Source organism: Bos javanicus, chromosome 4 (genome assembly GCF_032452875.1).
Source record: "Bos javanicus breed banteng chromosome 4, ARS-OSU_banteng_1.0, whole genome shotgun sequence".
NCBI classification, from domain to species: Eukaryota; Metazoa; Chordata; class Mammalia; order Artiodactyla; family Bovidae; genus Bos; species Bos javanicus.
In genome coordinates this window covers 45,128,975-45,143,318 of record NC_083871.1, presented here as the reverse complement: position 1 = coordinate 45,143,318, position 14,344 = coordinate 45,128,975, and the positions used below count along the sequence as shown (strand labels likewise).

The 14,344-nt window shown below is 37.4% G+C and overlaps 1 protein-coding gene across 1 annotated transcript; it reads right to left on the bottom strand.

Moving 5' to 3' along the window:
- Window positions 1-1,015: 1,015 nt before the first annotated feature.
- PSMC2 (proteasome 26S subunit, ATPase 2) lies at window positions 1,016-14,329 on the bottom strand. The gene is made up of 12 exons (XM_061413890.1): window positions 14,165-14,329; window positions 12,439-12,476; window positions 11,835-11,916; window positions 10,650-10,749; window positions 6,267-6,398; window positions 5,793-5,865; window positions 5,324-5,419; window positions 4,487-4,651; window positions 3,524-3,611; window positions 1,555-1,757; window positions 1,362-1,458; window positions 1,016-1,279 (listed from the first exon to the last, which is right to left on the bottom strand). Exons 1-12 carry the CDS (start codon window positions 14,232-14,234, stop codon window positions 1,122-1,124), a joined length of 1,302 nt encoding a protein of 433 aa, XP_061269874.1. The 5' UTR covers window positions 14,235-14,329; the 3' UTR covers window positions 1,016-1,121.
- Window positions 14,330-14,344: the final 15 nt, after the last annotated feature.

Genomic DNA, 14,344 nt, shown 5'->3' with positions numbered 1-14,344 from the left:
AGTGCACCAGCCCCAAGCATCTAGTATCATGCATTGAACCTGGACTGGCGACTCGTTTCATACATGATATTATACCTGTTTCAATGCCATTCTCCCAAATCTTCCCACCCTCTCCCTCTCCCACCGAGTCCATAAAACTGATCTATACATCAGTGTCTCTTTTGCTGTCTCGTACACAGGGTTATTGTTACCATCTTTCTAAATTCCATATATATGCGTTAGTATACTGTATTGGTGTTTTTCTTTCTGGCTTACTTCACTCTGTATAATAGGCTCCAGTTTCATCCACCTCATTAGAACTGATTTAAATGAATTATTTTTAATGGCTAATACTCCTAGACCAGAATTCTTATGGAAGCTTTACCAAAATTTTAAACCATTAAATTTATAAAATGAAAATAAGTACTTTTCTGTATAAAGCCAATTCTGGATTTTCTAAATGAAATTATTATAATACATATAATAATATGTATTATATATTATTCTAATTTACTACTTTGCTAGTCATTAATATCAACAATCCTTAATTTGAAATCGACTTACACGGCAAAGCAAAACACATTACATCAGATGCTTCTTACACTTTAAACAAAGTTTAGCCAAAGCTTTATTATTCAACATTGTAGGAAAAAAAAAACTATTGAAACACATGTGATCATGTGCCTTGATGGGCCACTGTGATGAAGGAAGAAAAGTATTATGCCTAGAAGCATCAGTGCTGGCGCAGTTAAACGTGGACTCGAATCTCAGCTCTGCAACAAGGAAACAAGGCAGGAAAATTCTGCATCTGTTAAATCCACCTCACTGGGCAGATATAGTGGCAGACACAGTGAGCTAACGTAGGTACAGCACCCTGCCAGCATGTCTAGAACACACATGGTCAGAGTGAGCACTTTACAATTTGGAACCTTTAAATGGTTAGTGAGTCAAAAAACAGCTTTTCTGTCGAATGGCATTAGATATCACCCTTTATTGTACCGCAGAGAAAAAAAAAAAGACATCTGGGAAGAAAGCATACCATTTTGAAAACCATTTATTTTGTGTGTGAAATGGTTATTAAGAAATCTGTATACGGTTAGGATTCCAATGAAAAGAAGTGTTTTCGCAAACACCGCCAGGGCTCAGTTGTATGTCATATAGCGGGGAGTAGCACTGAACTTGGCATAGGACTTAATGACCTTATTTACAGCTTCCAAGAAATCCTTCTCAGTAGCAATTTTTCGCCGTGCTCGGATGGCAAACATACCAGCTTCTGTGCAGACGCTTCTAATCTCAGCACCTTTCAAACAAAAAGAAAATAACAGGCTTAAATAAAGCAGCCCAGACAGACCAAAAAACAGAAGCAAGACGTTTCCACCTACCAGTGCTATTTGGACACAGTCGTGCTAACAATTCAAATCTGATATCTCTTTCAACGCTCATTGAACGGGCATGAATCTTAAAAATGTGAGTCCGACCCTGAAAATAGGGAAATTATCAATGTTAAAGTGGAAAATAGCACAGGAAGGAAAAAATGTCAAGAATCCCTTTTCTACAGTGAAATGACGTTCCCACCTCTAGATCAGGTAAGCTAAACTCAATCTTCCTGTCCAGTCTCCCCGGCCTCATGAGTGCTGGGTCCAGAGTGTCAGGTCTATTTGTAGCCATCAGCACTTTAATGTTGCCTCGAGGATCAAACCCATCCAGCTGATTGATCAGTTCCAACATGGTCCTCTGCACTTCATTGTCACCCCCAGCACCATCGTCAAAACGAGCCCCTGAGAAGACAGGAGGAAAGACATGATCTTCACATTCACTCAGAGAAGCACTCTCTGGGGAATATCATGCCCTCCAGCCCAAAGGAACCTCTCAGTTGTAAGTAAATTCTGTAAGAATAGCCTGCTTTACACAAAACTAATTAAAAGGGTTCATCATAGGTTTATTTAACACAGGTTCCTTTAAATAAGTATTTTTTTTAAATCTTCTTTAAGCAATTTTGGTTTTTAAGTCACTCAAGAACACCTCTTTTATTTGACACAATATACACCTGGACTAGGTAACAAAAATACATGCAAACTTTAGCACTATAATGGTATTTGATTATATGTAAGAAAATGCCATGCTTTTTTAAAACTGTCAAAAATATGGCTAAATCCATAATACAGTAGAACTGTAACAGCTTACTATCACACCAATTTGGATACATTAGAATATAGTGTCAAGACTTGCCTTCATTTCAATCAGAATACCACAAAACAAGACCTCCAAATATATATATTTTCATTTTAAAGTTGTACAAATACATACTGTTGCATTAATGTATTATGTACAGTATCAAGCACCAAAATGAAAAATTGTTAAATGAGATTAAATATGAGCCAAAATCCCAGTATTTTCTTCTAGTACCCTAATACAGTTTTATACAAAACTGTACCCTAATATGGACTTCCCTGATGGCTCAGAAGGTAAAGCGTCTGTCTGCAATGCAGGAGACCCGGGTTCAATCCCTGGGTCGGGAAGATCCCCTGGAGAAGGAATGGCAACCCACTCCAGTACTATTGCCTGGAAAATCCCATGGACAGAGGAGCCTGGTAGGCTGCAGTCCATGGGGCCACAGAGTCGGACACGACTGAGCGACTTCACCTTCACCCTAATACAGTTTTATATAAAATCCACTTTGGAACCACAGATTCAGAGCATCCTCACATCATAAGGCTTATTCCAAAGGTATTACAAAAATGACATCAGGGTCACCACACCACATCTACAGATGGGTCAAATTACAGCCCTTGAACATTTACTAAAGAATGTCCAAAGCCCACAACACCCATCGAGTCTAAAAGCAAGGCTAACAACCAGTCCCCAAACACTGGTACAGTGTCCACTATATTTTTTTTGTCAGTGAGTTCATTAAATCACAGCTGTTTAGTGATATAACACTTCTGCAGCTAACAGGGACTATTGCTTGTATAGACATAACAACAGCCAAGGAACAATAGAACAGTATAGAGTTTTCAAAGTCCACCACATTTCTTACTTACTTTAAGCTTCTCAAAAACCCATGAAATAAAGCTGTAATTATTCTTTTTATAAGAGAAGCAAACTGGAGCTCAGAGTTAGTTAAGACAACTTGTTTAGATCGCACAGCTAATACTGTATTTCATCAAATCTATGAAGCCAGTAATATTATTTTATGTACATTTTATGAACTACTACCAATTAAATTATGCCTCAACTGCTTTCTGATCCAATTAAGTGAAGCTGTATCTCAAGTAAGGAGTTGCCAAAGTGTGAAAATACGAGTTCTGTGAATGAAATTGGGCAAGTTCAAAGATAAAGACTTTGAGAAATATCAATGCTATTTAATGCTTTTCCCCTTTATGTGTAGTCCTACTATTAGATCTGTAGCTCTCATGTGCCAAAGCTCATAACAGAGCTGGAATTAAAATTTCAAACAAGACTAACGTATCAGGGACCTTCACACATACTACTGTAGAATCCTCATGAAACTCAGTCTTAAAGTTCTCTGAGATACCATTCATACCTCCAATAGCATCAATTTCATCAAAAAAGATAAGGCAGGCTTTCTTTGTTCTGGCCATTTCAAAGAGCTCTCGAACCATTCGAGCCCCCTAATGAAAAAAATAATTTGTTAATTCAGACCTGGTTTAAAATCTTAATAAGTTATGCTTCAACCTTTTCAGTATTTCCTACAAGTATCCTCAACTGTCATCACCTAAAATTTTTTCACAAAGATTAATGTGTGCTACCTAGTCCATCAAATTAATCTCACTAGGTTTAAAGCACTATTAAGTAATTTCATGATTCTGTACTTATTAAATAGTCAATAACTTTAAGACTTGAAGAGATCAAATTAACATAATTGAATAAAGGTACCATTTCAATCAATAAAACTTGAAGAAATGAAAGAATCTGATCACTTGGCATTTCTGATCACTGAATTTGATTTGTAAGTTTTGATCAAAGAATAAAAGTGTATCTCCACATAAGGAGATCCTTTTCTAATTCTCACTGTAAGTATACTAAACATTAATGTTTTAATGTAATATATTCAGCCCTAAACATACTCCCCAATGAAAAAAACATGTCTGTTTGTATGTGTACCTACACCGCCCCACACACACATATATAGACAATCTCTGGTCTCTTTATCAAAAGAACATAAAACACGGCCCCTGAAGTGAATATACTTTCTAATACATTCTCTGGGCATTACTGGGGTATTTATCTTATAAACCAAATCTGTAGAAAATGGTGCCCTTCAGTAGGGAGCATACTGATTAAAAATGTTAAGCAGTTGTTTATTTCCAGCTAACTACAAGGGAAGACTAGTGGCTTCTAGACTTCTAACTACTAATTACAATCCATCAGTCAAAACATTTCAGGTCTCAAGCTTTCGATGGGGAATCACCATTTTAATTTCATCTATGCTTTATAAATCTTTCATAGAGCTACATATTCCTTGATTATGATCAATTTACTTTACCTCACCAACATACTTCTGTACAAGTTCAGATCCAATAACTCGAATGAAGCAAGCATCAGTCCTATTAGCAACTGCCCGAGCACAGAGTGTCTTGCCGGTACCCGGTGGACCAAAGAGCAGCACACCCTTGGGAGGCTCAATGCCAAGGTTAACAAATCTCTCTGGCTGTGATGGAGACATAATTTTTACACTTACTATTTCTCTATAATAAAAACAGGACTATCTCTACATCAGTATTTTTAAACCAAAATTATTAAGTCCACAATTTATGTATTTGATCTAAATAAGAATTTTACTTATTCTATGACATAAGATCCAGACTCATTAATACCCAAGGCTGAATGGCCTTTAAAGATATCCTACTATCCAGGGTTAACAAAAACACTTTTCCCCCCTAATTAAAAAAAAAATAAAAGTGTTTAAATAACAAAAGTATTAACTCATATTTAATATCTTGGTTTTTTGCATTATCCCCTAAGCTTAATTTGATTCAATTTAAGCCCATTTCTTCTTGATATCATTAAAACACACTGCTTCTTTTATAATAACCTACCTATAACATATTTAACATACTTATAAAGGTTATATCTCAACCTCCTTTGTCACTCTAAATAGATTTTCCTTTTTTGAATAGGGCTGGCTGCTCAATCCTTTTGCCTTCTCTTCTGGAACTTAACAATTCTCCACACCTTTACCCTCTACCCCATCAAAATTTTTTATTTAGAAAATAAAAATATTTAAAATGAATATATAGGTAGAATTTTACTGCACAGTAGGCAAAAGGCTGTCATATCTTTGTACAAAAAAATTTAAAAAGCAACAGTCTCAGCCACTTACATGAAGCAGTGGGGTCTCAACTACTTCTCGAAGTTTCTCAATCTGTTCCTTACAGCCACCCACATCACTGTATGTAACATCAGGTTTTTCCTCCACCTATGAGAAGGACGAAAGTGTACAACATAGAGCCACACGCTTTTGAATACTAATTATTCTATCCAGTACAGCAGACCCAATACCCTAAAGAAAAATCAAGACTTACACCAAGTAAGAATTTTAATAAAGACTGAATACACTGCCAGTGTCCTAGACTCACAAGCTATACTACTGTTATAACACTAAGTGAGAGACAAACTAGTAAAAGACTGATAAAGACTTTCTCATCTGAAAAATTATTTTTAAAATGTTGGCAACTCTTCAGTATATATGCACACATTAATATTTTTTATTAAAACTTTCAACACTTTTTGAGATGAATGCAATTGTATTCAAATTCATGCCATTCCTTTTCCCTCCCGCAGTTTCTTACCTGCATCATGGTAACTGTTGGGTCAATCTTAGGAGGCAATGGAATGTGAATCTGATACTTATTTCTGTCCACACTAAAGAGATAAAAAAAGATCCTCACTAACACATACAAAAAAATATACTGAATTATCATTGTTCTGTATACATTAATTACATTTACTCACTTAGTCCTTATAACCATGCTAGGGCAAGTGCTTCCTCCACCTACACCATGTTACCTTAAATAGACCAGAAAACTCAACTCTAAAATTCTGTACTTACTTTAATCCTGACATTTGAGGCCATGAAAGGCTAAGTAGGGGTGGGAGGTCAGGAAGCAGATGCAGAAGAAAGGATGTTCAACCACAGTCATCTACTAGATTACCCCCTGGTATTCCATGACACCCAGTTCATTCACTCAAAAGAAAGTCAAGGATGTGAATGTGACATGGCATTTTTAATCAAAATGAGTATTTACTATAGATAGAAATCTTACCCAACTCTCATCCCTTCTTCAATATCGGTAGGTGCTACCTGATCACTGAGGTCCACCACAAACTTCGCAAACTGCTTCACATTGATAATGTACTTCGGGTCCTCTGAGTCAGCATTGATTATCTTTGTGCATCTAACATGGCAAAAGGCTTGATTAGAGTAAGGAACCTGAACCACTAATCATGAACTGAAGTAACTGGATTCTCTCCTGGGCAAGCAGTACACTACCGAGCAGGTGTAACTGCAGAAACTGGGCCACTGTTAAGGATCCTTCTCTACAGAACATGCTCAATCCCAAAGGTCTGCTCAGCTTTAGTCAAGCCAGTAAAATTTCAGAGGATATATACCCCTGGAAAATTAATCCCAAATAGTTCATAATTAGGAAGTTCCCTTTCTTGATTTTCATAACTATATCCCTTTATTAGTGATTACTCCTCTGTATCTTCAGGTATTCTCCTTTTTATTTTTCTTATTAACAGATAGTCATCTTGTCATATCATGTAATAAGTGTTTTCATTTTTCCCTGAGTTTATATTTCAAACCCATTTTTACTGTTGCTGCTATTTTTAACTTAAATATATTTCTTCTTATGGGTTATGGTGAAGGTAAATTTGCTATCCCACATACATCACAGGTGGAGAAGGAAATGGCAACCCACTCCAGTGTTCTTGCCTGGAGAATCCCAGGGATGGAGGAGCCTAGTGGGCTACCGTCTATGGGGTCGCACAGAGTCAGACACGACTGAAGCGACTTAGCAGCAGCAGCATACATCACAGGAGAAAGTAATCTATTCCCTATTTGCTATACTATCTGCTTACAGAAGAAACACAAAAACAAACAGAACTTATATGAGAAAAAGCTTATAAGCTATCACAACAAATACAGGGAAATACAAAATAGTCTCTGGAATGTGCATTTAGGCAGAGCTAAGAGTAAGGTAAAGAATGCTTTGTCCTTGCAGCATAAATTGTGGACAGGACTCTGTTTTCTGTTATGAGCCAAAGTCTACCAGGGAAGTATAATTTTATATAAAGTATCCATCACTACTTTATCTAACAGACCGTGCCAACACAGATACAGTTTTAATCCTCAGCTGAGAAAGTACATATACAGGGACCTCAACATGCAGAACATTGAAGTAAGGAGTTTTGAAAACCTGCTCATCCTTAAAAGCAAAGAGAACACTGGCAAAAACAGTCCAAATCAACATTCTCAGAATTCTGGAAATTAACTACAGGTTTGGAAAAAAAAAAAAAAAAGGCTAAATCCCAGTAAGAACAGTGAGTGTTTTGCATTTAAACTCACTTTAATCCCATAACCCTCTCCCCACCTCTGCGGAAGACTTGAAAGGCAACAGCCTCCCAGACATAGTAAAGGTGGAAACAAGCAGCCTCCCTGAGGGAAGGCAGGGATGAAGAAATGGAGCTCCTCCAAAAGCCCTACCTCAGAGAACTCCTGACCTGTGTGACAGCTGGCTAAAAAGCCCCATTCTCAAGATTTGTTTTTATCTGACCTGACTCAGAGTTCACTGTCTACAGATGCCCTCCCCACAGGGCACTTATTGGAAACAATCAGTGGCAGTTATTTAACATCAACTGGCTGAAGCAGCATTTACCAGTTGGAGATAACAAGAAGCTGACCAAAAAACTTCAAAACAAGAACAGGAACAAACCCTGGGGAAAGGGGAAATCTGAGTTCCAAAATTGACGTCCAGTTTCCATCAAACAGTTATGAGACACAAAGAGAAGTAAGATACGGTCCACACACAGGGGAAAGGCAGTCCAAGGGAAGACACTGGTCTTACTAAACAGAATCTTTGATCCATGTCATAAATGGTTATTTTGAAAACTAAATGAAATCATGTCTAAAGAATTAGTGGGAAGTGTGAGAACAAGGTCTCACCAAACAGACAATACCGATGAAGAGAGAAACTGGACTGGAATATTATTTGGCTATAAAGAATGATGTTCTGATATAAGCTACAACACGAATGAAGCTTAAAACATCATGTGAAGCCAAAGTCAGAAACAAAGGGTGATACACTACATGATTACGTTTACATGAAATGTCCAGGATAGGCAAATCCATACGGATAGAGTAGATTAGTAGCTGCCATGTCCAAAGAGAAAGGGGAATAGGGACAGTTCATGTGTTTGGGGTTTCGTTTGGAGGTAGTGAAAACATTCGGCAGAGAGTAAATCCGAAGGTATCAAGAAATGCTGGGGCAAGTGGTAGGAGGGTGGTAGTGGTGGTGCTAACTTGACTGAAAATGAGGCAGGTGTGGAGGTGAGAGGGGAAGGGTAATTAAACGTAAGTGAACCCGCTGCTGACATTCCCTAGACCCCTACCTCCACTGTTCTTCCAAAATATTGGAGATTGGAAACAACAGGAGACAGAAGACAACTTCTCTAGGAAAAATGACCGTCCAAGTGAAAAGATCTAAAGATACTGACACTGAAGGCTCCCCAACTAAACATTCAATCATATAAGCTACAGTGATGTTTAGGACAGACATGCTTCACTACTGAATCTAGAGCATCTATCAGCTTTTTTGCCTCCCACTAAAACAGAAGCCCAAAGATTATCAGACATCTAGCATAAAAGACACACACCATGCAAACCAGTACAGCCACTATGGAAGAACAGTGTGGAGATTCCTTCAAAAACTGGAAATAGAACTGCCACACGACCCAGCATCCCACTGCTGGGCACACACATCGAGAAAACCAGAATTGAAAGAGACATGTGTACCCCAGTGTTCACTGAAGCACTGTTTACAATAGCCAGGACATGGAAGCAACCTAGATGTCCATCAACAGACAAATGGATAAGAAAGTTGTGGTACATATACACAATGGAGTATTACTCAGCTATAAAAAAGAACACATGTGAGTCAGTTCTAATCAGGTGGATGAAACTGGAGCCTATTATACAGAGTGAAATAAGTCAGAAAGAAATACACCAATACAGTATATTAATTCTGTATCGTATAATATGTGTATATTAACATATATGGAATTTAGAAAGATGGTAACGACAACCCTATATGCAAGACAGCAAGGGACACAGATGTAAAAAACAGACTTGTGGACTCTGTAGGAGAAGGCAGGGGTGGGATGATTTGAGAGAACAGCATTAAAACATGTATATTACCATATGTGAAACAGATGACCAGTCCAAGTTTGATGCATGAAAGAGGGCAAAGCTGATGCCCTGGGACAACTAAGAGGGATGGGATGGGGAGGGAGGTGGGAGGGAGGGTCAGGATGGGGGACACATGTACACCTGTGGCTGATTCATATCAATGTATTGCAAAAACCACCACAATATTATAAAGTAATTAGCCTCCAATTAAAATAAATAATTTTTTTTTAAAAAGACCAAACAAGAAAAGAAAAAACAAAAACAAAAAAAGAAAAACCATCTTAGAGGAAACAGAAACCTTCCAGTTTAGCCTTAGCTTCCTTAGAGACGACAACATATTATGACCATGATATGAGAACAGGACATTCAAAAAGCAACCAAACATATACACTGAAAGCTCTCAGGAATTAAAAACTTAAGTGAAGTGAGCGGGCGAACAAAATCAATACATGGACTCAAAGTTAAGAAAAGATCACGAAAAAGTAGAGCAAAAAGACACAGAAAAGCAGAAAAGAAAGATTAGCATATCTAAACAATCCAGTATCAGTAACTAAAGTCCAGAACAGAAGACCAAGAAAACGGAAAGAAATCACTCACAAATAGTTTCAAGAAAATCTACACACTGAAGGACATGAGAGCCCAGCATCACAGATAAAAACAATGTTTAATAAGTAGTAAGAACTAGGTATACTAGTCATTAGCATGATACAAGTTAAAGTGAGCTGGGTTTCTTGCCCAAATGGCAAAAGTGTAGAAATCAATAATCACATATCTTAACACTGATCAGGCAAATATACATTTCCTTCAAAACCTTTTGGTTAAGAGTTTAAACTGGCCAAACCATTTTTTTCTCCACACATTTCAAAACGGTAAATACCTCTGTCCCCATTCCACTTCTAGTAAGCTATGCTATAGGTATGTATGCACATACACAGAAAAATGTTTAACATGCGTGTTCAAAGGAGCACTGATGCCTGAACATCATCTCTTATGAACAGTGAGGAAGGAAAGGGAGGTTTTTGTATTTTGCTCTGTATTTTCCTATATCATTTAAATCTTTTATATGATTATGTCTTTGCCTATTTCTTGAATTATTACCAAAAGCATAAAATTTTAACCCCAGATACTTTTGGAGAAAGCTTTATTTACTTGGAATATGGAATAAAAATTCTTTATGAACTATTGCCTTATACTCAAAAGTACAGATAAAAAATCAATTTCCAGAGACCACTATGCATACCTCGCAACCTGCAAAGGCTGTTCACTCTGGAGTGTTTGCTTATCCGCAGCCAAATCCCAGAGTGCTGGTGGGGCCAGGCCAGTGTCAGACTCTTTAATACCTACATAAAGAAAGATCACAAAACTCAATGAAATGTACTGCAAGCTTTCTCAACCTCAGCAATAGTAACATTTCGGACTGAGTAACTGGTTGCTGGCGTGGTCCTGTGCATTCCCGAACGGCTAGGAGCATCCCTGGCCTCCAGCCACTACATCACTAGCGCCACTTCCCCCTCAAGACAGGAGAATCAAGAGAGTCCAGATATTGCCCAGTGTCCTAGGGGATCACCCCAAGTGAAAACTACTACCCCAAAGTACACATAGGCCAAAAATGTAATGCCATGTTTGACATTTTTCTGTGCAGGTCAAATACTATAAAACTTCACCACTCAAGTTCTCAAGAAGAAAAGTTTCCAACTACTAGGCACAGTCTGCTTACTTCAAGCAATAAATACCTTTTAAGATTATATTTTTATTCAAGAAATTCTGACTTGTTTATTAGAGTCTATGGAACTTGGCCTTGACCAACAGAAACATTACTTGCTTAAAGGATGATGTTTCTTAATTGCTAAGCAGTAAACTTGCTTGTAGAAATAGTGAAAGAGATTATTAAATGAGATGCAATTTCTTAACAGATAAGGGGAATTTTTTTTTTACACTTCATTTTTTAGTTTATTCTCTGTGAAAATAAAGTTACATATACTGCTTTACACACTTGGGCAGAAATAATACATAATTTAAATCTGGAAGACTGGATTTTATAATACTCCTCGTTAGCAATTAAGAGTAGAATAGAGATGACTAACAGTAGACATAAAAAACTTTAAAAAGTGAAAGAAAAAAGGAACAATGATAAAAACTTAAGAGTGTATTAGTTATTAGTGCATATCCATTATATTCACTAATGGATTTTTGTGGTTAATACGGAACTTGGGCCTGATTCTATGGAAGAATTCTATTTTGGCTTTTAAAGTGAAAACAAACTATAAGAGGAATAGCACATTTATTTGTAGCAAATAAATAGTTTTTGGTAAAGGATGACTTTCAAAAATGTATGATTAAAGAGTAACATTTGTATTTCTGCTCCTTTGATATAATTAAACCATTACATATACAGAAAGGAAACAGGAATAAAATATATTTATACCAGTGAGCTCATTAATTTTCTTGAGAAGTTGTTGAATGTCATCTTCAACCTGTTTGATCTGCCTAGAATAAGTGCTCTGACCCTAGGAGATAAAAGATATCAACAATTTATTAAACTATATTAACAAAAACTTTTAAGTTACACTTGTAATAGCTATTATTGTCCTAAAGCTTGTAAAATGAAAGTAGTTTCTCATTTTCACAACAATTCCTGAACCAACCTACACCCCCCAAGCAGGCAACACACCATCATGCAAGATAACAAATGAACATGGTGCCTGAAATTATCTAAAATTGAGGCCCATTTCTATGCATTAAAACTTACATTTCAGCTAATTCATTTTCACACATTTTCAATATAGTAAATGTTTGTGTAAATTATTTCAAATATCTTTCCATAGAGTATCACACTTTAATTACAAATAGTATAAAAATAATGTATAAGCTTCTGATTTATTCTAAATACAAACTGTAGATATATAACATTTTTCAGTGAAGATTAAACTGCTCAAAGTCTCTTCTAACTATTCTGGAAAGACAATACCAACAAGAGTCCTAACTTCAACATAAAACATCTGTATTTTGTAGATACTGAAAGGACTTACATAAGTTTTCAGCAAGGCAATATCCCCTTCATCCAGCGCTAAAAGAAGAGAGATAATACATGAAATTCAAACAAAAGAAACTTGAGCTCACAATTCTTTTCTATTCAAACCGAACTACGTCAACTGAGAAGAAGTGTGCAAAGTTGTAGTGATGTAAATATAACCATCAATTAGTTCCTGGACTCAAGGAACTTTTATCTAACTGGGTGAAGGCAAATTCTTAACATTATATAAAACAGCTTCAGAGTGATATGACATAACAAGAACTGAGAGCCCAAAGACTTTAAGAATCAAAACGACTTCAGCACTAGTCCCAGCAGGGTCATGCATTTGCTAAGTTACCTTGGAAAAACCACTTAATTTCTCTGAGCACCAGTTTTCTCACCTGAAAGAATGTTAGCCTCAGTGTTTCTTTAAGATAAAGTAAGACATGGATTTAGAAACACAAAAAATTCCACACCCATTAGTTATAACTGTATCCAAGGGATAAACCTGTTAATATGTTTATAGAATTATAACTTATCCAGAGAAATACACAGATGAAATGTTAAATCAACGACTAAGTTTTCCACAGGGTGACTGAGCACCTCTTTCACGGAAAAAGAGTGAGATGAAAGCGGAGAGGAAACGCTTCTTTGAGGGATGGGTGACTATTAAGAAGAAAGGGTGCTACAAGAGGTTGAACTTGTTCAGAAAGGAAAGAGTTAAGAGAAAAAACAACAACGAAAAACCACCATAAGAACATTTTTAAATAACCTATAAGAAACAAAACAGCATAAACATGAGAGTACAAAAGCAAAGAAATCATGAACGGAAGTGTTGCAGGTGAGGGGTCAAGTGGTATGGTCTCTCAGGAGAGTAATCCGCACTGTTTATAAAAATGTCAAAGAAGAAAAAAATTCAACTGCATTTCTAAAACTTACCTCACAGCTTGTGTCCGTGCGTGTGGTAAGAGTTACATGAACAAGGTTATTCATTGCTCTATAATGGCCAACAGATTAGAAGAAAACGAAATGTCCATCAATGATGATTAACTCATAGGTGACTGAAAGTCCAATAATTTGGATTCTATACACTTCACACTGACTCTATATAATGATATAAACTAATTCCTAAAACATACTAAGATTTTAAAAGTCAAGATGTACATTTATGCTTTTTCTTTTCTAAAATAGAAAAGGAATATATAAGCAAACTTGCTTGTATGTACATAGAAAATGTACAGAAAGATGAGGCAAAATGGCAACATCAGCTTCCTCTGTGGAGAGATGGCTGCGGTCAAGGATGACGCTTTTCAATTTGGGTTTTGAATCATGTGAATGCATTACCTAGTCAAAGAAATTTTTTTTTTACAGTTATGTCTCAGGATCCTGGCTATGCAGGGATAGCATAGCAGCAAGTTGTCACTTGAGGGAGCGGAGGAACAGAAAAGAGGGTCCAGGTAAGCAACCACCACCAGGCGGGGAACTTTTCAAGGCCTGCAAGACCAAGTGGAGTGCGTGATTTCTTCAAGACCTGAGAGCTGCATGTGAATAAAAATTTCGATCAGCGAAAGATGAACAGAGGACGTGGGGCTGAAAGAGGGAACAGAAAAGACCAGCCGGTTAACCCGGCTGCCGCACCAGACCGAGCGACAGAGCGACAACCTGGAATCCACTCCCCTCCCCCCACGCCGGGCCAAGACTGGTCCTGACGCGGCCCGGAGCCCCTGCCTGAGTCAACTGACCTCGGATGGGCTTGTCGTCCTTCTCATCTTCTTTAGTTTTCCTCTGATCAGCACCGAGGTAATCAGGCATTTTAAGGGCTCCAAATACCTCAGCTCCTCGGTGATTACACAGCACCTTCCTCGCTTCCGGTGGTGCCCCCACCTTTCCCTTCCTCACCGGAAGTAAAGCCGGCTCCGCGG

Excerpts from the sequence above, each read along its gene's own strand:
- PSMC2 (XM_061413890.1), bottom strand. The coding sequence starts at position 14,234 with ATGCCTGATTACCTCGGTGCTGATCAGAGGAAAACTAAAGAAGATGAG. Across the intron at positions 10,750-11,834 it reads GAAAATTAATGAGCTCACTG|GTATTAAAGAGTCTGACACT; the intron begins GTATAAATATAT and ends TTCTTTATGTAG. Across the intron at positions 5,420-5,792 it reads CAACAGTTACCATGATGCAG|GTGGAGGAAAAACCTGATGT; the intron begins GTAAGAAACTGC and ends TCCTTCTCATAG.